Source organism: Loxodonta africana, chromosome 18 (assembly GCF_030014295.1).
Source record: "Loxodonta africana isolate mLoxAfr1 chromosome 18, mLoxAfr1.hap2, whole genome shotgun sequence".
Lineage (NCBI taxonomy): Eukaryota > Metazoa > Chordata > Mammalia > Proboscidea > Elephantidae > Loxodonta > Loxodonta africana.
In genome coordinates, this window is record NC_087359.1 from 29508266 (window position 1) to 29532895 (window position 24630).

General features: G+C 40.1%; 1 protein-coding gene across 1 annotated transcript; it reads right to left on the reverse strand.

Annotated features, from left to right (window-relative positions):
- Positions 1 to 441: 441 nt before the first annotated feature.
- On the reverse strand, positions 442 to 23884 carry EFCAB3 (EF-hand calcium binding domain 3). Its single transcript, XM_010594544.3, has 9 exons — positions 23800 to 23884; positions 20614 to 20690; positions 17667 to 17810; positions 16495 to 16566; positions 15260 to 15380; positions 6828 to 7021; positions 5742 to 5926; positions 4036 to 4158; positions 442 to 885 (listed from the first exon to the last, which is right to left on the reverse strand). Exons 1-9 carry the CDS (start codon positions 23871 to 23873, stop codon positions 559 to 561), a joined length of 1317 nt encoding a protein of 438 aa, XP_010592846.1. The 5' UTR covers positions 23874 to 23884; the 3' UTR covers positions 442 to 558.
- Between the last annotated feature and the right edge of the window lie 746 nt (positions 23885 to 24630).

The window sequence follows — 24630 nt, forward strand, 5'->3', positions numbered from 1 at the left end:
AAGGTTTCCTGTGGGCTGGTAATATTATTCCCTGAAACTGAAAGATTTCATCTGCTGCCTCAGGCCTCTTTAACAATCGAAAACCTAATGCCACTTATTAAAAAACAAACAAAAAACCTGTTGCCATTGAGTCGATTCTGACTCATAACGACCCTATAGTCACGGTAAGCTCAGACTGTTATTGCTGTGATAGCCCTTAGGCGCTTAGAAGGGAAGTATCAGCGTTCAGCTTTTCTCCTTCCTGCTGAGGCACAGGCAGTTTTGAGCCAGGAGGGGGCAGCAGAGTGCAGCTTGTTGCTAGGACAACTATAGCACCTGTAAGCCTTCCAGTTGAGTTGATTGTGATTCATATAAACCTTATGATTTCCAACTCATAGCATCTACTAAACAATTAGGAAAGGGAAGCCATTTTATGATTTAAACTTTTTTACTGGTCAGGATCTAAAAGATGTCAACATTTCCAGCTGTTAAGAATGTACTAGACAACAGCAGGAAACCATCATTTTGATAACTATGAAAAAAGTAGTTTTTGATGAGCTGTTTAGAAAATGTAGAAATTCATTGGCGAAACCCTTTGGAACTTTTCCGTTTTCTTTTTCTTCCTGTGTCTGTGTCACATTCACTGATATCTGAAGAGGAAGATAATCTGGCACTGTGGGAGTAATTTCTGTTCATGCAGGCATCATATAACCTTAAGTCCTTTGGGGAAAGTAATTCTTGGCATACATTCCAGGACCATGTATAAGTAGAAAAGGTGTCATAAAAGGACTCATTTTTAGTGTCTATCCCAATCAAATCCCCTCGGATCTTCCGCCAGAGGTTTAGCATTTCTTTTCGGTGTTCAAGAGCAGTTCCTAAGTTATAGGTATCTGTAGCTCTCTTCACCTGCAGTGAGAAAGCAGAAGTTCAATGTAGTTACCTTAAAATATCTTGTATTCGTGGACCACAATTATAGATATCCCAAGAGTTATGTCCCCAAGCTACTTCAAAATCACTGAGTTTGTACATTTGGTTGTACCTCTTGAGGACATGTGAGCTAGGAGTTGATGGTCAATGAAAATGTATGACTTGCAAATAAGGAGATAATAAGAAATCTTATAACAATATTACCAATACAATAGATTAAAATAGGGAGGAGGTGAAGGATGGAGATAAGCTCTGGATATAAGAGGAGTGCCAAAGATGGTACCCAGTCCAGCCTAGAGCAGGGAGGGAGACCTGTCTGGGAGAAGATGCACAGTTGAGTACGTTTTCAAGGATCTGATCAAATTGAGGGAGTGGGTGACAATGGGCAAGTGTTCTAGAGAGAGGGGACTGCATAAACAAAGGCTCAAAGGCAATAAACATCCTGGAGTTGGTAAAGGGGTACAGGCACTTTGGGAGGGAAGGAGTTAACGACGGGAGAGAGGCAGGCAAGTCATTGCCTGCTGTAATTAGGCCCTTGGACTTAACCTTGTAAGTCAGTAATCTTAGTGAGGTTGGGGAGAGCCCTTTCCTCAGTAAAAATTATGCTGTAGTGAACCACTGTTTCTGACAAAAGTGAGATAAATCCCTTGGTTGTATGGAGCAAAAAATATAGTTGAAAAACCCCGCCATTGGCGAAAGGGAAACATTTATTTAAAAACATTATTTATATTTTAAATAGAGGCATTCATTTTAAAGCAGGACAGTGACATGGCTGATCTCCACATTGGATCACAGCAGCTGTGTGGAGAGTGGTAGAGGGGAGCAGCTATACAGGTGGGGATACCAGGCTGGAGGTTGTTTTCCAGGCAAGACCTAATGAGGGCCTTAAGAAAGGCAGTGGAAATAGGGTTAGAGTTAAGAGGACGGATTTGAAAAATCTATAGGGGAATGAAAACAGCTGGATTTGGTGATTGAAGGATGTGATGAGTGAAGAAAAAGCATAAAGTTAAGGATGGCTGGGTAGATGGTGCTATGAGATAGCAAGGTTCATCAGGTGGTCAGTGAGATAAGATCGAAGTACAGAAGTCCAGGCTGGTAACAAATTTAAGAGTTATCAGTATATAGGAGGCAGCTGAAACAAGGAGGGTAGATTAAGACAGCCCAATGAATACTCACCCTAGATGTTCCTTTACCTCAGAGATCCCCAATGTTTTGCTATGACTGGATTACGAAAACCCAACAAACCCACTGCTTTTGAGTCGATTCCAACTCATAGCAACCTCACAGGGTTTCCATGGCTGTAAAGAAGTAGACTGCCACATCTTTCTCCTGCGGAGCCACTGGTACTTTCACACTGCTGAACTTTTGGTTAGCAGTCTATTGCTTTGACCACTGTACCACCAGGGCTCCTTGTGACTGGATTACAGTGATGCCAGATTATTGATCCTCTCAAGATTTTAGCCCTTGGGGACAGCTGGTGTTCCAGGGCTGGAGGCCTCTGGTCATGTGTAACCTCCATTTGCTCTAGTTTGAATTTGTGTGTTCTGGATTGAATTGTGTCCTCTCAACTTAGTTAGGCCATGGTTCCCAGTATTATGTGATTGTCCACCATTTTGTGATTTGATGTGATTTTCCTTTGTGTTGTAAAACCTATGTCTATGATGTTAATGAGGTGAGATTAACGGCAGTTATGTTAATGGGGCAGGACTCAATCCACAAGATTAGGTCGTGTCTTAAGTAAATCTCTTTTGAGATATAAAATACAGAAGCTGGCAGAGAGACATGGGCACCTCGTACCACCAAGAAACAAGAGCTAGGAGAATAGCGAAGACCCAGGTCCCTGCATTTAGAAGCTCCTTGACCGGGCAAGACTGGTGACAAGGACCTTCCCCCAGAGCTGACAGAGAGAGAAAGCCTTTCCTTGGAGCTGGCACGCTGGCTTCTAGCCTCCTAGACTGCGAGAGAATAAATTTCTCTTTGTTAAAGCCACTCACTTGTGGTATTTCTGTTATAGCAGTGCTAGATAAGTAAGACAACGTGTTAGGATGAGATAGAAGTTGGGAGTCTGTGCCTCTCTGTGGTGTGGCATGTAGTACTTACCACCTGTAGTTCCATTTATCTCAGTGTATTACCATTGCCCCTTTTCTTCTCCATGCCTTCCAACTCACTTAAGCTCACTGAGGGTTTTTTCTCTGTGGTATCCCCTAATTCCAGAACTTTGTTAACACTTGATAAACATTTACTGAACAACTGAATGGATGAGTGTATATAATGAGTAGGATGAGGCTATAGTACTAGGAAATACCAATACTTAAAGGATGAATATCCAAGAAAGAGAACAGAGAGGAAAGGGTACAGAACTACAAGAACTGCAGGTGCAATATTGTATTGTCCAAGGAAGTAAAAGTGTCAAGGAGAGTCTGATCAGTAGTGTCAAATGTGACGGGAGGTGAAATAAAATAAATACACCCCACTTTGTGGGGGTACAAAAGCTACTAAGAAGTCAGGGCACAAAACCAAGCAGGCTGCATAGAGTTGTGGTTAAAAGTGTGTATTCTGGAGTTAAGGTGTCCATGTTTATAATCTTGGCTCTATTACTTAACGACTGTGTGTCTCTGGACAAGTTACTTTAAACTCTCTGTGCATATCTGTAAAATGACAAGGAATGCCTTTCTCAAAGGGCTGTTGTGATGATTAAATGAAATACCTGTAGAGAACTTCACATAGTATCTGGCAACTAGGAAGTGTACTTAAGCTATTATTATTCTTTTAGCTTCTGTAATAAAGATGCTTTTACTCCTCATGAGGTCCTGAGTACATCACTCACTGTGACTGTTGCTTTACCACCTTAACTAGTTGCTATTTGCAACATGAAACAAATGGATGTCCCAGAAACGATGCTGGGCATGGCTACATAAGTGATCAGCAGGATGAACTGTAACAGTTAACATTTGAATCAATTTGATTATAGAACAAAAATGTCATTACAGTGGGTAAAAATGAAAAATAATTTTGCTTCATTTTAATGATATGGCAAAAAAAAATTCTCTTGGTTTTATGGTGTAGTATTGAAATGGAAAGTATTTTTGTCAATGCTTTCTGAGAAGGTATTCAACAAGGAATACTCACATGGTGTTTAACAGCTGCTGCATCTGTCACTGTCCAAGTCTGCTTTCTCTTGAACATTTGGTCAATGGCAAAGATTTCACTTGGATAGCCGGAGGCAGGGTCAAAAGGCTTTATATTTGATGCCTTTAAGAATATTTAAAAAAGGTTAGAAATATGTTTTAGTTTGAATTATATAACAAAGACCTAAGAGAAGTATATTTGATTATGAAAGGATTTGTATATGACTTACAAAGTTATTGCTAAACCATTCACCTATTGTTTTGGGGCACATAAACCAAAAAAACCCATTGCCGTCGATTCCGACTCATAGCAACCCTACAGGACAGACTAGAACTGCCCCATAGGGTTTCCAAGGAGTGGCTGGTGGATTGGAACTGCCCACCTTTTGGCTCGCAGCTGAGCTCTTATCCACTGTGCCACCAAGATTCCTTGGGGCATGCAGAAATGGGCATTTAGCAAATTCTCTTTAATGATGATGATGGCTATTCATATAAAAGAAGTATAAGCCAGATGGTGTGCAATGGATGTGGAGGGTACAGAGGAGACCACTCCATCCTGATCCAGAGTTCCCAAACCATCACAATCCATTGAAAATGAATGAGCCCTCCACAGGGTACAAATTATATTATTTCCAAACTTCTCATAAGGACCCAGTCAACCGTTTTTGCTGTTCCTGGGCTATTAAACAATGCTGGTGGAAATCACACAAATTTGCTGATTGTTTTCTTTCAAAGTGTTTATTTTCCAGTCACATTCAAGCCCTTGCGCTGCTTGACACTCCTTTTCTTCATTTCCCGTAAACGTCTCACCACAGCCCTCACAGTGGCGGCTGGAAAAGCAGTCTTTCGAACTCTCTCAGCTATCTAATATGAACTCTCTTAATCCTTTCCACCTTAAGATTTCTCCATCCTTTAACTTCTTTTTCCCTCCTTCTCTCTTGTATGTGAAAGCGCTTCCTGATTTCCAAGACTGAGGCCTCCCCTATATCTTTTATTTATTCCTCTCTTCGGCTATATCCCTTCAATTTCCTCCCTCCAGGGCTAGCTTCATTGAAGTGTGACCTGTGCAGTTAGACATGGCCCTGTGTTTGGAAGGGTCCCTCAGGGCTGGCTGGTCTCCAGTCATATCTTGATCCTGTTTTCAGGCTAGGAGGCCTGGGACAAGCCTGAAGTAAGGCCAGAGCTTCCTGAAAGAATATCCAGAAACATGGGACCACTTGCTGAGACCTTAAAACTCATGATGACAAAGTGTATCTTGAGAAGGGGAAAACAGACTAGAGGCAACAGAGTTTGAAGCAGGGCCAGAAGGTTCAGCTGGGACCATAAATGAAGGTCCAGTCCAAGGGCAGGATGGTTTCTTCATGACAGCATTGTAGGCTGTGGACTTGCTCCTCTTATCCCACGGTGACTGGCCCAACCGTAACCTAGAGCTGGTTGAGGGAGTCCAAAATGCAGCTACTGGTCCCCAAGCTGATGAGACAGCAGTCAGAGCTAGGACCTAAGGGCTTTTTACATTCCCCACCTCCAGCCCCAAGCCTAAGATTATATTTTTCAGTAAGTTTAACTATTTGTTGAAATTAAATATTTACACTTAAATGAAAATAGATATGGAATCTGGTTTGAAACATAATGAATGAAAATATTTGTCATAAAAGGCATGGTTATTTCTGTCAAACCTGAGTATTTAAATTAAAATCTAAACCTCACCTGTGTTTTCCAGTCTCTTTTATGGAAGAAATAGTTCTCAAAGAAATTCAGAGGCTCCCGTCTCCTTAGCGTCTCTAATTTCTGTAGGTCTTTGAATGGCTTTCCCATCACTACTCCATCCACATTTGGAAACAATGGAAAGATGGGTATTTTTGAATATGGGCTATCTGAGGGAGGATTGCATCCTAAAAAGATAAAAAAATGGTATCACAATCACATATCAGACACACATGTGATGCCTATTTTGCTCTTTGTTTATTCTACCTTTCAGTGGTCATGTGTCCTGCCCCCCACCTCCCATCTCCTGCTCCTACTCCCCACGCTCACCCACAGACTTTGGGTCTCATCCAAGTGCCTGAGGGTTTAGGTAAGATGTTTACTTGCTTTGAAATTATATCTATGTGACAGATCATTCACTCAGAATAGGCTGTGGTCCTGCTCTTAAGATACTTGGCCTCTTACTCGTGAAGAGTATTATTTTATGTTTTATAGTCCAGTCTAGTCTTTGTCTGAAGAGTGGGCTTCTGGAATGGTTTTAGCTCTGGGTTAACAGAGCATCAGGGGGCCATGGCTTCAGGGTTCCTCCAGTCTCAGTTAGACAATTAAGTCTGGTCTTTTTATATGAATTTAAGTTCTGCTCCACATTTTCCTCCTGCTCTGTCGGGGATACTCAGTTGTGAATGTCAGGGCAGTTATTGATGTTAGCCAGTCACCATCTAGTTCTTCTGGTCTCAGGCTGATGGAGTCTCTGGTTTATGTGGCCCTTTTGTCTCTTGGGCTGATATTTTCCTTGTTTCTTTGGTGTTCTTCATTCTCCTTTGCTCCAAGTGGGTTGGGACCAATTGATGCTTCTTAGATGGCTGCTCACAAGCTTTTAAGACCCCAGACGCCACTCACCAAAGTGGGATGCAGAACATTTTCTTAGTAAACTTTGTTATGCCAGTTGACCTAGATATCCCCGGAAACCACGGTCCCCAGACCCCAGCTACTCTATCCCTCAAAGTGTTTGGAAGGATTTCTTTCTGACCTTATTTATATACGAACACATCCTTTTAAGATAGTTGGGAAAAGACAAGTAGCTCTTACTCTTAAGCTCTTCCAGAAATTTAAATAAATCCTTTTCTTTCATTATTGCAACCCTGGCAGCATTGGCAAAGGCAGCTGTGCTTGAACTTGGAGGCGTGCATACATCTGGCTTGAGTCGCCTTTTTCCATAACCCATAGCATAGGGACTCCACAGCATTCCTGCAGTGGTTTCATGGAATTTTCTTCGGAAATAGCTAAAAAAAAAAGTAATCCAGAAAAAAGTGTCATAGTCTCCTGAAAAAGTGGCAAAAAAAAAAGGTTGATTTGCAAGTTATGTATGCTGTATGAATTTAATTTTAATTTGTATATTCATTCAACAGTATTTATTGACTGCCTATTTTTGTGACATTTATAGAATATCTACTGAAACTTGCCATGGGTAGTTTGACCATTTTTGGGCTTTGGTTTCCCTCCTCTTCCCTAAGACCTCCCAGTCTTATCTAGAAAAATCCCTATGGATGATGATCCTCAACAAACCCTTAAGCAGTACCAGCTTGAATGTAAATATTAATCATACCTATTGTCTACTATTGGAGCTCTGGTGGCACAGTGGGTAAGAACTACGATTGCTAACCAAAAGATCAGCAGTTTCAATCCACCATAAGTTGGAACTGACTTCAATGGCAACTTTTTTTTTTTTTTTTTTGGTCTACTATTATATTACTTTTTGTTGAGTTTAAAAATGTAACTTTTTTTTAATTAAAAGAAATTCTCACTTCAGAGAATTTGGAAAACAAAAAAGTATAAAGGACAAAATATTAGTAACCATACTATTTAGAGTAAATTGCTATCGATTGCATTTATTTCTAATTTTTTTAGGGAGGAGCATGTGCACATGTGTATGAATGGATTTAGGACACATATTACTGTGCATTTTAGGCTAAAAATTCTTTAAAAATGACAGCAGGCTATATATGATAAGGGATTCACAGTATAAACATCGCCGAAGACAGAAACATCTGATTTGCAAACATGCATGCCTTAAATATCAATGACTGTAGTGGTGAGAGACTAGATTCCTTCTTGCTGCAGGAATGCTGTATACTTCTCTTTGCAGCCATGGTAGGGATCTAGCTGCTCACTACTACTGAGGTGGAAGGACTTCTTGGTACTTTGGTAGAAAGAACTTGTAGGGATGGAAGTTGGGGTGAAGGAGGAGATTAAGTTTTGACATTTTGGTTTTGGGGTGCCTGTGGGATTTCCAAATGGAGATGCCTAGTAGGCAGATGGAAGCTCCAGAGAAGGATCTGGGCTGAGATACAGTATGATCTTCTCTGAACCTTATTCTCTTTGCCTGTAAATAGAAATATTGGAACCTACCTCACAGGTTAATTTGGGAATTAAATGAGATCATTTCACAAATATTTACTGAGTGCCTGATATATGCCAGAAACCCTGGTGGCGTAGTGGTTAAGTGCTATAGCTGCTAACCAAAGGGTCGGCAGTTTGAATCCCCCAGGTGCTCCTTGGAAAATCTATGGGGCGGTTCTATTCTGTTGTATAGGGTCGCTATGAGTCAGAATCAACTCGACGGCACTGGGTTTGGTTTTCTTTTTTTTTTGTGATATATGCAGACATTTTTATAGACAATGGGAATATAGCAGTGAATAAGGCAGAAAAAAAAAAAATCCCTGCTCTCATGGAGCTTACATTCTAACATGAGAAAATAGATAATAAGACAAAATAAATAGGTAAATTACAAAGTATATTAGAAAGTGAGCTGTGTTTTATTGACTATGCAAAGGCATTCGACTGTGGATCATAACAAATTATGGGTAACATTGTGAAGAATAGGAATTCTGGAACACTTAATTGTGTTCATGAGGAACCTGTACATAAGACTAAGAGGCAGTCGTTTGAACAGAACAAGGGCATACTGCGTGGTTTAAAATCAGGAAAGGTGTGTGTCAGGCTTGTATCCTTTCCCCATACTTACTCAATCTGATGCTGAGCAACTAATCCAAGAAGCTGGAATATATGAAGAAGAATGGGGCATCAGGATTGGAGGAAGACTCACTAGCAGCCTGCAATATGCAGATGACACAACTTTGCTTGCTGAAAGTAAAGAGGACCTGAAGCAGTTACTGATGAAGATCAAAGACTACAGCCTTCTGTATGGATTACACCTCCACATAAAGAAAACAAAAATCCTCACAACTGGACCAATAAGCAACATCGTGATAAATGGAGAAAAGATTGAAGTTGTCAAGGATTTAAGTTGGATCCACAATCAATGCCCATGGAAGCAGCAGTCAAGAAATCAAACGATGTATTGCACTGGGCACATTTGCAGCAAAAGACCTCTTTAAAGTGTTGAGAAGCAAAGATGTCACTTTGAGAACTAAGGTAGGCTTGACCCAAGCCATGGTATTTTCAATCTTCTCATATGCATGAGAAGCTGAACAACAAATAAGGAAGACTGAAGAAGAATGGACACCTTTGAATTAAGGTGTTGGTGAAGAATACTGAATATACCACGGACTGCCAGAAGAACAAACGAATCCGTCTTGGAAGAGGTACAGTCAGAATGCTCCTTAGAAGCAAGGATGGTGAGACTTCATCTCACATACTCTGGAGATATTAGGAGGAAGCAGTCCCTGGAGAAGGACATCATGCTTAGTAAAGTAGAGGATCAGTGAAAAAGAGGATGACCCTCAACAAGATAGAATGGCACAATGGCTGCAACAACGGGCTCAAGCATAACAATTATGAGGATGGCACAGGACCCGGCAGTGTTTTGTTCTGTTGTACACAGGGTTGCTATGAGTCAGAAGCCACTCCATGGCACCTAACAACAACAATTAGAAAGTGATAAGTAATATGAAGAAAAATAAAGCAGAAAAGGGGAAGCAGGGAATGATAAAACAAAACCCACTGCCGTCGAGTCGATTCCGACTCATGGCGACCCTATAGGACAGAGAACTGCCCCATAGAGTTTCCAAGGAGCACCTGGCGGATTTGAACTGCTGACCTCTTGGTTAGCAGCCATAGCCCTTAACCACTACGCCACCAGGGAGTGATAAAAACCAGAAAACCCACTGCCGTCGAGTCGATTCCGACTCATGGCGACCCTATAGGACAGAGAACTGCCCCATAGAGTTTCCAAGGAGCACCTGGCGGATTTGAACTGCCGACCTCTTGGTTAGCAGCCATAGCCCTTAACCACTACGCCACCAGGGAGTGATAAAAACCAGAAAACCCACTGCCGTCGAGTCGATTCCGACTCATAGCAACCCTATAGGACAGAGTAGAACTGCAACGTAGACCAGGGAGTGATAGGAGGGCTGTAATTCTAAATAAGGAGTCAGAGAAGGCTTTACTGAGAAAATAACATTCGAACAGTGAAGACGGTGAGAGGGCAAGTCATGAGGCTATCTGGGGGATGACACTCCAGATAGAGGAAATAGCAAGTGCAAAGGCCTCGGGGGGGAACATGCCCAAGGAATCTGAGGACCAGCAAGGAGGCCAACATGGCTAGGGCAGTGTAACAGGAGATGAAGTCAAAGAGGCCAAAGAGGAGTGCAGGCCATGTAGGGGGCCCAGCAAGTCATCACAAAGACTTTGGTTTTTACTTTGAGGGAAATGGGAGGTTTCTGGGGGTTTTGAGCAGGGGTGTGATATGATTTGACTTAATGTTTTAGGAAGATCATTTGGGTGCTATAAGAGTCAAGGAGTCAGCTGGACATAGTGAGTGTTGACAGTAGACTGTGGTGTGGGTGGGTCAGGGCAGGTGAAGTCAAAAGGGCAAGCAGTGAAACCAGTGAGAAGACAGTAATCCAGGTGAAAGCTAACGTATGTAAAGCACTTGCTCAGAGCTTCACACTTAGTAAATACTCAGTAAATGGTATAACTATACTAATACCTGTCAAATTCTACCATACCCAGCTCCTACTTTTTCAGGAGGGTGAATGAATTATCTCTGCCCCACTCATTTAAGAATTGATTATACAAAATATTTTGTATTTTTTCACTTCTGTATATTTATTTATCCACATAATTGTGGCTTTTTTCTCCATTTAGATTTTAAGCTCCTTAAATGTAAATACTGTGTCTTAAATACTTTTTATCTCCTTAGGAACCATGTATATGATAAATAACAACCACAATCACAATAATAATACCAACACCAATATCAGCTAACATTTTCTGAATACTTATCGTGTGTAAGAGGCAGTATACCAAACCAAACCTGTTGCCATCGAGTTGATTTCGACTCATAGCGACCCTACAGGACAGAGTAGAACTGCCCCATAGAGTTTCCCGGGAGTGGCTGGTGTATTCGAACCATTGACCTTTTGGTTAGCAGCCAAGCTCTTTTTCTTTCCTTTTTATTGTGCTTTAGGTGAAAGTTTACATGGCAAATTAGTTTCTCATTAAACAGTTAATACACAAACTGTTTCGTGACATTGGTCGCCAACCCTGCGATACGTCAACACTCTCCCCTTCACCCCAGGTTCCCTGTTTCCATTCATCCATTTTTCCGGTCCCTTCCTACTTTCTTGTCTTTGCTTTTGGGCTGGTGTGTCCATTAGTCTCGTACACATGATTGAACTACGAAGCACGTTCCTCATGTGTGTTATTGTTGGCCCTTTGGACCTGTCTAATCTTTGGCTGAAGGGTGAACCTCAGGTGTGACTTCAGTACTGAGTTAAAAGGGTGTCTAGGGGCCATGCTCTTGGGGTTTCTCCAGTTTCTGTCAGACCAGCAAGCCTGGTCCCTTTTCTGTGTGTGTGTGTGAATTTGAATTTTGTTCTATATTTTTCTCCCACTCTGTCCAGGACTCTTTATTGTGATCCCTGCCAGAGCAGTCAGTGGTGGTAACTGGGTACCATCTAGTTGTTCTGGGCTCAGTCTGGTGGAGGTTGTGGTTCATCAGTACATTGGACTAATCTATCCCTTGCATCTGTGGTTTTCTTCATTTTCCTTTGCTCCAGGTGGGACATGACCGGTGGGTAGACGTATCTTAGACGGCTTTTTGTAGGCTTTTAAGACCACAGTCCATACTTACCACAATTGGATGTACAACATTTTCTTTATAGACTGTGTTATGCCAGTTGAACTAGATGTCACCTGGGACCAGGGTTCACAGCCCTCAGCCCAGCAGCTACTGTCATTAACATCTATATGTTGTTGTTAGTTGCCATGGAGTCAATTCCGACTCATGGCGATGCCATGTGTGCAGAGTAGAACTGCTCCATAGGGTTTTCTTTCATTGGCCCAGAAAGCATTTGTTGAATGTTTAACCTCATGCCATACCCTATGATGAACAAGAAGGTACGCCTGCTCTTAAGGGGCTTGTCATCTTTTTAGTATTTTATTTATTTAGCTGTTGTTGAGAATATACACAGCAAAACAGACACCAATTCAACAGTTTCTACATGTACCATTTAGTGACAATGATTACATTCTTCACATTGAGTAACCATTCTCATCCTCCTTTCCTGAGTTGTTCCTCTCCATTAACATAAATTCACTGTCTCCTAAGGTTCCGATTCAGTCTTTCAAGTTGTTGTTTTCAGTTTGGCCTCATATAGATAGTTTTTAAAAGAGCATAATGCTCAAGGCAGACTTTTTTTTAACTAGTTAAAACTAGTTGTTTGGTTTTAAAAAGACTTCAGGACATACTTCTGGTTTAAGGTTTAAAGATTATTTCAGGGCAATCATTTCAGGTGTTCATCCAACCTTCATGGCTCCAGGATGTCTGCAGTCCATGAGAATTTGAAATTCTGTTCTGCATTTTCTCCCTTATGATCAGGAGTCTTCTATGGAATCTTTGATCAAAACGTTCAGAAATGGTAGCCAGGCATCATCCAGCTCTCCTGGTCTTATGGCAAAGGAGGCAGTTATTCACAGATACAATTAGCCACACATTCCATATCCTCCTCCTATTCCTGACTCTCCTTCCTCTGTTGTTCCAGCCGAATAGAGACCCATTGTTGTGCCCTAGATGGCCACTAGTAAGTTTTTAAGACCCCAGGCACTAGCTTGGAGGTTGAACAGAGGCAATAAACACACTATTAGGCCAATTAACTGGGATTCCACGAAACCATGACCCTAAGCCTCTATACTAAGAACTCAAATCCCATGAGGTTTTTGGTTGTACATAACCAGCCTCAGCAGCTACTCTTTGTCATTGCTGTAATATTATCTAGTACACCTTTTGCTAATTCAACTTTTTACAGGTGTACAACTTATTGACACCAATTATAATAATCAGCTGTTCAACCCTACTCTTAATTGACATGATATTTCCATCACTGTTAACCTCTCCTTTCTCCTCTCTCATGCTTCTGGTAACCACTAATAAACTTTGTTCTCTACACATTTGTCTTTTCTTGTCTTTTTATATAAGTGAGGTCATACAATACTTGTCCTTTTGTGATTTACTTATTTCAATCGGTATAACGTCTTCCGACTCCATTCATATTGTAGCATATATCAAGACTTTATTTCTCCTACTGGCTGAGTGGTAGTTTATTGTATGCATGTACCACATTTTATGTATCTACTCATCTGCTGGTGGGCATTTAGGTTGTTTCCACCTTTTGGCTATTGTGAATAGTGCTGCAATGAACACTGGTGTACAAGTCTCTGTTTGAGTTTCTACTTTCAAGTATTTTGGGCATATACCTAGGAGTGGAATTGCTGGGTCATATGGCAGTTCTATTTTTAGTTTTTTGAGGAAAGGATATTTTTATGGTATTGTTGGTATTCTGGATTTTTTAGCCTTTCTTAGTGGGATACCAGGATGCTTTGAAAGAATATGAATTGAAAAGATTGAAAATAGCAACATTTGTTTAATTTATATAACACAATGATAAAAATAGATGTATTCTGACATGTTTGAGGAAATTTATCTTTAATGATGTTTTCTGGAGTATACACATTTCGGTTTGAGAATGTTTCCTTATTCTCTATTGTTAAATCTAATTCTGGCTCTGCTGTAGTCTAAAGGCTACCTTGAGAGGTCTAAACTTGCTGTGCCTCATCCCAGAGTTAGAGGGCCTATTAAGAGTCCCTGCAGTTCCAGCATGAATGGGAGTGTCTTCTATTCCAAACTAGATTCGCAAGCCCGCCCAATATCATCCCTGGAAAAATTCCATTCCTTTGGGATTCTCTGGCCTGGAGTAGGAGAGGCTGAACTTTCTTGGCTGTCTTAGGACCTCAGTGGAATCCTGAAATGAAGTCAGCCTTGCAATTTCAGAGCTGGGTAGGACTGTGGAGATGAAGGAATAAGGTCTCAAGTGGTAGCGTGGGCAGGGCTTCTACTGGTTCAAAGCGTTCAGGCATGGCCTCAGGAAACACAGGCAGCATATGCGTTGCACAGCAATCAGATGTCTTGCACATCAGCTATTGACCAGAGTAGGAAACAGGCAGCAGTGCCCTGCTCAAAGATGGAGGCCAACCATGCTGCTTTGAATGTGTGTTGCTCTCCACAGTCCTGCCAAAAATTCAATCTCCTACATCAGGAAAGTTTCTGGAGCTTGATGTAGGAGACTATGAATTGGAATCTACTCAATGGTAATGGGTTTAGTTTTTTTGGTGGAGAGCAACACACATTTAAAGCAGTGTGGTTGGCTGCTATCTATGAGCAGGACACTGCTGACTGTTTCCTATGCAGATCAAAAGCCCACACACAAGAGATTTTGTTGCTGTGCAATGCATATGCTGCACGTTTTTTCCAAGGGTCATGACTGAACCCTTCTGGACTGGTTTGAAGCCCTGGGCACAGGAGCATTTGCTTGGACATCTTCTCCTCTGTTTTGGACCAGACCCTGTTGAATAGTGTCTTAGGCTGGGTTTTCCAGAGAAGCAAAACCAGTGAAGCGTATATATAAATATATAGAGAGATTTATCTCCAGGTAATGGCTCACACAGCCATGGAGGCTAGCAAGTCCCAAATCCATGAATCAGGTGTCAGGCTGGAGGCTTACACTGATTCACATATACGCAGGGGCTGATGAACCCAAGATTGGCAGGTCAGACGATAGGCTATTGGCCCATGGGGCTGTGGAAGCTGATGAATCTCAGAGCTGACAGGTCAAATGACAGACTGGTAGCTCAAGTCCCAAGAACTAGAGGTCAGATGATGACGAGCCAGATGCAGAATCCAGGGTGAGTGCCAGAGCTTAGTCAGAACGTCCATATATATTGGATGCAGGCCACACCCCTGAGGAAGCTCTCCTTAAAACTGATTGGCCGATCACAACAGATCACATCATGGAGGATGACTACATTATTACATAAATGCCAGATTACATCATTATATAACTGTCAAACTACATTATTACATCACTGCCAAACCACTGAGAATCATGGCATGGCCACGTTGATACACAACCTCAACCATCATAAGTAGGATGTTAGTGAGAGGTGACTGCCCTGTTAATATCCTCATAAGTGCATCTGAGAAGGCGGTTATTGTCTCTTACCTCACTATTTCCATTATAGCTTTTCTAGGTAGGGCTGAAGTCTCTACAAGCTTTGACAGGATTTCAAACAACAGGATCCCTGGGCTGCTAGCTACATCTACACAGGTCTCCTTTTCTGGAACTATGGAGGAAAAAATATTTCAAAATGCTTTCTAAACAAACCATCTATCAAAAAAAGTAATAAGTCGTCTTTTTATTGAGTGTTTATAATATTACTACAAAGTCAGGGACTAGAAAATTATATTTAGAATCTGCTTACCTTTTTTTTATTTTTTAGAAAGGTCATTTTGATTTACTGAGCAGATGAAATAATCATGGAATGTAAAAATACTTGTAGCTCAATAACTTCAAAGTAAATGTAATAATACTTTTTAACATTAATATGCATTATATGTTAAGGACTATTGTCCTGCTCTTCCAAGTAAAGGAATTGTTGATAAATACATCTTGCAGGCAAACCTGTATTACTATAGCGGTACTTGCAAGCACTAACTTCTCTTTACCTTAAGGACTGTTTACAGAGTATGAATACATGCGGTTTCAAAACTTTACATGGTATTTGGAATTTAGAATGTGTTTATCCCAGAAAACATGATATGAATAGTGGTTAGATTTTTCAAGGCAGCCTACCATTATAGTACTAATGGTAAATAAGCAAACCATTATAGCACTAATAACAATATTTCAAATACACCTAAGCATCATTTATAACTGTGTGTGAGAACATGCTCTTTAACCTCCGGTAGGCTCTCCTGCCCTGGCACTGAGGGTAGAGGCTTTATCAGGTGAAAAAGGTATTTTTAATGACCAATGTATTATCTACATCCCAAATCTGCATGAGAGATAGCAGTTTTCTTTTCTAAAAAAATACTTTCTCTTTTGTAAAAGGAATACCTCCCAAAGTAATACACATGCTTGGTAAAGAATTCAAACACTATAAAAGGAGACTAAACTTTTCCAGGCAATTCACTCCCTGAGTGTTCTCACTGGGTACAAAGAGCTGAAAGACTTTAGACAACTCCATTGCCTGATTGATACATTTAAGTTAAAATTCTAAAACTGCCTGTATAAGTTTATCTAGGAAATGTTTTTTGCAGAAGCAGTACAGAAGTAAATCACTGCCCAGATCACACCTTCATGATTTGTCCCCTCACTGTGGCCTACACTAACAATGCTTACTCTGCCATACATTGAAATTATCCAACTGCCATCAATTCAGTAACATTTCTACTCACCCACAGCCCTGAGGAAACGATTCTCATCTGTTAGCACCTTTATAAAATCTGAGAAGTTCACCTTCCCATCGCCTGCAACAAAAATCTAAGGCTTAGAACAAGGATAAAATACATTTTAATGATCAAAATAGATGTGTTAAATATAAAAATTAAAACACCTTAGGCCATTTAATATTTAAAATCAGAGCATTTTAGGGCTGGAAGTATGCCATAGGGAAGCACTGGTCTTCTTGAAGTGATCTTAGTGCTAATATACTAGGCACCCACAGCTGACAGAAGTGATGGTGTGGTGTAAATATCAAGTCACAGTGCTCTCAGTCACTCCAATCTTGTCTACCCCACCTTGCCTGGAGGTTCGCCATTTTTGCAAGGAATCCACCCCTCTTTCTCACTCGATACTACCATCATTCCTGTTGTAACCTGCTCAAGATGTACCCCATGTTTGTTAAAATTCAAGGATGATGAATGCTACTAGAGGAGTGTGTACGTGTGTGTGTATGTAGGTACTGATGAAAGAATAGAAAGATTGGGCAGTTAGTGACAACAGGTGACACCTTAATGGTGACACTGAATCACATGTGCAACTGCTGCTGACTAAATGTGGCACTGGCAATTGGGTGGGGAGAGGTGAGAGGATAATGTGCTGATTACATACTCTACATAGCATATCAGCTTGAGTTACTTAACGCTAGGTAAGTAGGTATATTTATTATCTGTATGCTTTAAAAATACCAACAAAAATGCATCTAAAATTCAATATAGGTGAGTCCTAATGATGGAAGGAAGATTTCTACCATTTTCATTCAAACATAAATGAAGGGCTTGGGTTTTTTTGTAACCTGTCATTTTTGAAATTGTCAATGCCTCTGTATGTTTTTTCAAGGCACAGTCCAAAATGTATGCCACGATGGGTGGCATGAATGTTATATTGAAATGTGATAGTCATTCTTAGCTTCACAGAGTAGTTTTCAAAGAATAGTTCATTTTCTAGCATTAATTTGTTTCATAACTTACACATATACCTCACTGATATCCTTACAGGGAAACACATATATACATACTTTTAGCAAATAATAAGTGAGGTTTATTTCTCATATTTATAAGTCACTAACAGAAAATATACATTCACAAAAACTTTAATGATAAAAATAATGAGAAATCAAAGTACTCACGGTCAATATCAGCACATCTCAATTCATTATAGACATCATGCTTGGTTAGATTCATGCCCAACTTAGCTAAAGTGCACATCATTCCATGTAAATCAATACAGCCAGTTTTATCCTTGTTAAAGAAGTTGTAGGCATCTTGGAAGGCTGGGGAAATGGAATTAAGTTAGCAATTAGTCAGGACAATCATTCAAGAAGACCACACATGCTAATGGAACTAGGGCAGACAATACAGTTGATTGGAGATAATGCTCTGAAAAAGTGTTGAGAGAAAAATGGGACATTTCTTATAAAGGACAGTATCCTTCCATAGGAACTGAACTGAAATAAACTAATTGGTGGAAAACCAAATGTAGTAGGCAGAGTGGCCTCCTAAAGATGTCCACACCTGGAACCTATGAATATACTATGTTGCATGGCAAAAGGAATTTTGCAGATAGTATAATTAAGGAATTGATGGAATACCAATTGAGATGTATCAACGAATGGATGCAACACTGGAAGCACTCACTTGACTATGCCAAGAAATTTGGAAGACAGCTACCTGGCCAACTGACTGGAAAAGACCCATATACGTGCCACTCTAAAGAAAGGTGAGCCAACAGAATGCGGAAATTATCAAACAATATCATATGCAAGTAAATTCTTGCTGAAGATAATTAAAAAGTGGTTGCAGCAGTACACGGACATGGAACTGAAAGAAATTCAAGGCAGATTCAGAAGAGGACGTGGAACGAGAGCCATCATTGTTGATGTCAGTTTAATCTTGGCTGAAAGCAGAGAACACCAGAAAGATGTTTACCTGTGTTTTATTGACCATGAAAAGGTATTTGACTCTGTGGATCATAACAAATTATGGATAACATTGTGAAGAATGGGAATTGCAGAACACTTAAGTGTGCTCATGGGGAACCTATACACAGACCAAGAGGCAGTCATTCGAACAGAGCAAGGGGATACTGTGTGGTTTAAAATCAGGAAAGTTGTCTGTCAGGGTTGTGTCCTTTCACCATACTTATTCAGTCTGTATCCTGAGAAAATAATCCAAGAAGCTGGACTATATGAAGAAGAAAGGGGCATCAGGGTTGGAGGAAGACTCATTAACAACCTGCGATATGCAGATGACACATCCTTGCCTGCTGAAAGTGAAGAGGACTTGAAGAACTTACTGATGAAGGTCAAAGAATACAGCCTTCAGTATGGATTACACCTCAATTATAAAGAAAACAAAAATTCTCACAACTGGACCAATGAGCAACATCATGATAAGTGGAGAAATGACTGAAGCTGTCAAGGATTTCATTTTACTTGGGTTCAAAATCAACACCCATGTCAAGAAACAAAATGACACACTGTACTAGGCAAATATACTGTAAAACACCTCTTTAAAGTGTTGAAAAGCAAAGATGTCACTCTGAGGACTAAGGTGTGCCTGACCCAAGCCGCAGTATTTTCAATCACTTCATATGCATGCAAAAGCTGGACAATGAATAATGAAGACTGAAGAAGAATGGAAGCATTTGAACTATAGTGTTGGCAAAGAACATTGACTATACCGTGGACTTCCAGAAGAACAAATCTGCCTTGGAATAAGTACAACCAGAATGCTCCTTAGATGTGCGGATGGCTAGACTTCGTCTCATGTACTTTGGACCTGTTATCAGTAGAGGCTACTTACTGGAGAAGGAAGAAGGACATCATGCTTGGTAAAGCAGAAGGTCAGCAAAAAAGAAGACCCTCAGGAGGTGGATTGACACAGTGGCTACAATGATGGACTCAAACACAGCAACAATTGTAAGGATAGTGCAGGACCCGGCAGAGTTTCATTCTCCTGTGTATGGGGTTGCAATGAGTCAAAACCCACTCGACGGCACCTACCAACAACATAATTAAAATGGGGGAGATTATCCTGGGTTTTCTGAGTTGGCCCAATCTAATCACAAGCACAGAGAACTGTTTCCAGTTGGAAGCTAGAGGGGTGTGACAGAAGGAGAGGTCAGAGAGATCTGAAGCATGAAAAGAATTCAACTCACCATTGTTTGTTTGAAGATGGAGGGGAAACGTGACAGGGAGTGTAGGTTGCCTTAAGGGGCTGAGAGAGGCTCCTGGTTTACAACCAACAAGGGAATGAATTGTGCCAACAACATGAATGAGCTTGGAAGCAGATTTCCCCCAGAGCCTCCAGAAAAGAGCCCAGGCCAGTTGATAGCTTGATTTCCGCCTCCTAAAACCCCTTTTTTGGGGTTTTTGGTTTAAAACCCAGCGAGGAAACCCTGGTGGCGCAGTGGTTAAGTGCTATGGCTGCTAACCAAAAGGTCAGCAGTTCGAATCCACCAGGTGCTCCTTGGAAACTCTATGGGGCAGTTCTACTCTGACCTATAGTGTCATAGGGTCGCTATGAGTCAGAAGCGACTCGATGGCAGTGATTTTTTTTTAAAAACCCAGAGAAGAGGAATCAGCTCAGCCCACTGGGACTTCTGATCTATAGACTGAATGGTAATAACTGTATGTTGTTTAAGCCACAAAGTTTGCAGTAATTCGTTATGGCAGATATAGAAAACTAATATATCAAATCAGATTCAAATTATATGTGTGTGTATGTTTTATACAGGCCCAAGGTTTTTCCAAACAAATACTCAAGGCACTAACTGCAGCCAAAATCAAATATACGTATTTTCTAAAATTAGCGAATGAAGAAATAAGCTCATAATAAAGTATATCTCAAATAGTAACAGAATAAAACTTATTTCATATTACATTCAGTGTCAGCATTTCTAAGAGAGTGAGTAACCCTATAAAGATAATGATACCTGCCCCATGATTACATGAAAGGTGATTTAACATCTTTTCTTGATAAAAGGTAGTCTTGATAAAAGTCTAGAGCATTTCGTAGTGCCAGAAAGTAAGGAATTACTCCAAAGGCATTAATTTTGAGGATGAGTCTCATTACCTTCCATTTGTGAAGCATTCAACTTCTTTTTTTTGTGCTGTACTTGGTTTTGGAGAAATCCTGGTGAATCTCTATCCCTGATAAAGATATAAAAAGATTCAACAAATATATGAAACGAGCAAACAGTAGTCACTTTTTGCTGACCGGAATGGCTGTAAACATCACAATGTATTTAGAGAGATACTATCTAAGGCATCTGTCACTGTCACTTGCCAATAGCTACAGGATGGACAGTGAGAAAATGTTGGCTCCTGAGGTTAACCCAATGTTTGTCCATCACCCTTACTCTGTTTTCAAAAAACAAGCCATCTGATTTCCATCATTTTACAAAAAAGGCTAAGAGGGGTTAAATAATTTGTGCCAGGTCACAGAGATAGTAAATGGGAGACTTGGGAGTCAAACCCAGATTTGTCTGACTCCAAAGCTTAAGTCTGTAAGCCTTATGCTATTCCTTTAATTAGAAACAAAAGTTGTTTCAAATTTCTAAATAGTATATAAATAATGTGTGGTGAACATCTTTACTAGAAAAATCTTTGTATCCATGATTAAGATTTTTAAATATATATTGCTGAATTGTATTTCTACCAGTGTAAGGGAGAGAGAGGGTTGAGAAGACAGGAAAGGGGGAGGAGGGGAGGGGAAAGGGGCATGGAAGGAGGAAGAAAAAGAGAAAGAAAGAACCGTTAGAAAGTTTGCAACCTTGGGTGACCTTTCATTTCCTCAGGAAGATAAAATCTTGAAAAAAGTTGGAAAATATTAATACTTTAGGGATACTTTATATTGATCTCGTGGAGCTTGGCTGCTCACCAAAGGGTCGGCAGTTTGAATCCACCAGCTGCTCCTTGGAAGTCCTATGGGGCAGTCTACTCTGCCCTATAGGGTTGCTATGAGTTGGAATCCATTTGACAGCAATGGGTTTGTTTTTTGGTTATACAGATCTGCAGTAATTTATTAGTTTATTTTTTGTCATTGGTAGTTGCCGTTGAGTCAATTCTGACTAACAACGACCCCATGTGTGCAGAGTAGAGCTGCATCGCAGAGTTTTCATGACTGTGACCTTTCAGAAACAGATCGCCAGGACTATCTTCCAAGGTGCCACTCAGTGGGTTCCAATGGCCAACCTTTCAGTTAGTAGTTGAGCATCTGTTTGCACCACATAAAAATGAAAAATGTATTTGCTTCCAAAAAAAACCAAACCTGCTGCCATTGAGTCGATTCCGACTCATAGCGACCCTATAGGACAGAGTAGAACCGCCCCATAGTGTTTCCAAGGAGTGCCTGGTGGATTTGAACTGCTGACTTTTTGGTTAGCAGCCGTAGCACTTAATCACTATGCCACCAGGGTTTCCTGCATTTGCTTATAAAATGGTAATTTAAAAACAACTTATACAAACAATAATCAAAATTTTATAAATTTATTTTATGTAAAATGCCTTCAGTTTTGATACTAGTAGAACTAAAAGCTTTAATATACCATTTCTTAGTTTTTGTGGTTTTATAAGAACCAGTTAAAAAATTGAAATGAGAAGAAATACTAAACACTGTAGTAAAATAAAAAAGGTATTAAAGTTTATGAATTTAGTATCTTCTACAGTATCTAGTAGATTCAAATTCATTTTCAAAGAGGGATCTGGGAAAAAAGGAGGCAATAAACTCACAAAATGCATTGACCTCAATTTTTCAACATGGAATTTTAATCTAATTAGTCTTATTTTCTCAGCTTTTAGTAACATTTATTTCTTCTTCGGGCGTTTCCTCCTTATCACCTATTTGCCCTTATAAAAACTCAGGTTTGTCCTTACTCAGATAGGTTATTTTATATTCATAGCATTTTTAAATATAACCAAATTTCTTTGGCTGATGTAACAGATGCGGTAGATGGAGACATACGCAGTTCTCCAGCAACAAGAGGAAAGTAGCAGGCCAGGCAGTATAAAGTCTCCATTAGCTACATTCGAAACCCTGGTGGTGTAGTGGTTAATTGCTGTGGCTGCTAACCAAAAGGTGAGCAGTTCAAAGCTACCAGGCGCTCCTTGGAAACCCTATGGGAGCAGTTCTACTTTGTCCTATAGAGTCGCTGTGAGTCTGAATCGACTCGATGGTAATGCCTTTGGTTTTTTTGGGTTTAGCTACATTAAAAGAAGGATACTCTTGGCAGAAGTCCAAACTTTACCTGGACTTGAACATTAGAAAAAGTCTTTATTCTACAATATTTCAAAGGATCAAGAACCTCAGACTTGGAATGAACCCAGTCCAGCTTCTCATCTAATGTACGATTTCCCTCTACACGTGGTATTATTTAGTCTTTGCTTGACTGCTCTTGGTCACAAGGAAACCACTGCTTCAATGGATAGCTTGTAAAATGCCCACATTTACATATTGATAGTCATTATTTTACTGGTAATAAATTGTAGTGTTTGAAACTTAAAAAAACCAAAATAGCTTGAAATGCAGGGAAAGGGAATAATGGGATCAAAGGATTTAGCTGCTAGTAAAAAAAAAAAAAAAAAATATATTTTTTTAAGGTTATCGTGCCTTCTTCCTTCTGAAAAAGCTTGTAATGTATTCCCTTAGCAGAGGCACAGTCAAGGACACTAGGAGAATACTCTCAAAGTGGCAAAGAAAATAGATAATTGCGGAAGAGAGGCTTTTCTTCTTATAATCTGATAAAACATAGATCGGAGTCTCATTTTCAGTCATTAGTGCCTGTTTATTGGAATTTGTTGTTAACAGAATTAGAAAAACCTATGGTTAACGTCACAGGCAAACCTTTCTTCTAATTTTAGTCCAGGGCCAGTCATGGCCAAGTTACATGGTTTCATCTTTCTGGCCATATTTGAGCTATAGACCCTTTCTCTATACTCTGACTTGTTTAGGAGTTTAGGTCTTCATTATGATCTCAACATATTCTTTAAACTGACAGTCAAAATACCTCAGTTTATAACCGACAACTTTCTGGGCCTTCTAGAGTATTGTGTGCCCTAACACAAGAGTAACCTCTCTCTTAGGAGAACATTTGTTTCTCTAAAAAGCGTATTTATTTTTTTATAAAAATCTTGTTCTTCAATCCATATATATTTTATAACTGAATTTATTACAGAATAGATATTTGAAGAGCATATATTCATCATTCTAATAATTTTATCATCTTAATATATTTATTACCATAATACATTCATTTCCTACCTCTTGACATGGGAGATGGGTACTTTTGTTAGAGGATTCAGCTTAAGTTTTGATTTAATGTCAGAAGCTGCCATGTGGCCAGTGACTCCGTCTGTAATTCAGCAGATACAATTAAGGATTAAATAGGACTAAATAAACTCAACCCGCAAATTAATTTCTCTATGTTCTTTTGCAGCTAGCCCAGCACAAGGCTCTCTGGAGTTCCAAGTCCAGGGCCTCTAGGACTGGTAGGTAATATGTGCAAATTTAAGTTACAGGTATGCACAGAGTTTGAAGACTCAAGTAGAATGGCCCTTTATTGTTCTCAAATCGCTAAGCAAAATTTGTTGCCATTGTTCCCCTACAAAAAATGTTACTCTGATTCTACATAAAAATAACGTCATGTAACACAGATAAACATGTGGGAAAAGTTATTTAAAGATGAAATATATTTATGAAATCAATAGAACATTCCATGTCATAACTGACAGAGGATAAAATGTTATAGCATTTCCAAAATATACCTACCTGCTTATACCTGGAGCCCTGGTGGCACACTGCTTAAGAGTCTGGCTGCTAACCAAAAGGTCAGCAGTTCAAATCCACCAGTTGCTCCCTGGAAACCCTGTGGGGCAGTTCTACTCTGTCCTATAAGGGTTGCTATGTGTTGGCATCGACTCGACGTCAAGGGGTATGGTATTTATACTTTGGGCTCTTGCCTGATAATAAGTAGATTTGCCCAGGGTTTCCTTCTGGGATACCCATCCCTGCCCTGTCAGTTCTTATAAAGCCACTGCTCTTTTTTTAAAAGTATGGGATGGGATACAATGCTATTTCACTACTCTAGACCCT

Coding starts and splice junctions, on each gene's coding strand:
- EFCAB3 (XM_010594544.3), bottom strand. CDS start 23,873: ATGGCAGCTTCTGACATTAAATCAAAACTTAAGCTGAATCCTCTAACA. Junction 7,022..15,259: donor GCTATAATGGAAATAGTGAG/GTAAGAGACAAT, acceptor TTTTTTTTTTAG/CTATTTCCGAAGAAAATTCC. Junction 4,159..5,741: donor AAAGAGACTGGAAAACACAG/GTGAGGTTTAGA, acceptor ATATTCTTAAAG/GCATCAAATATAAAGCCTTT.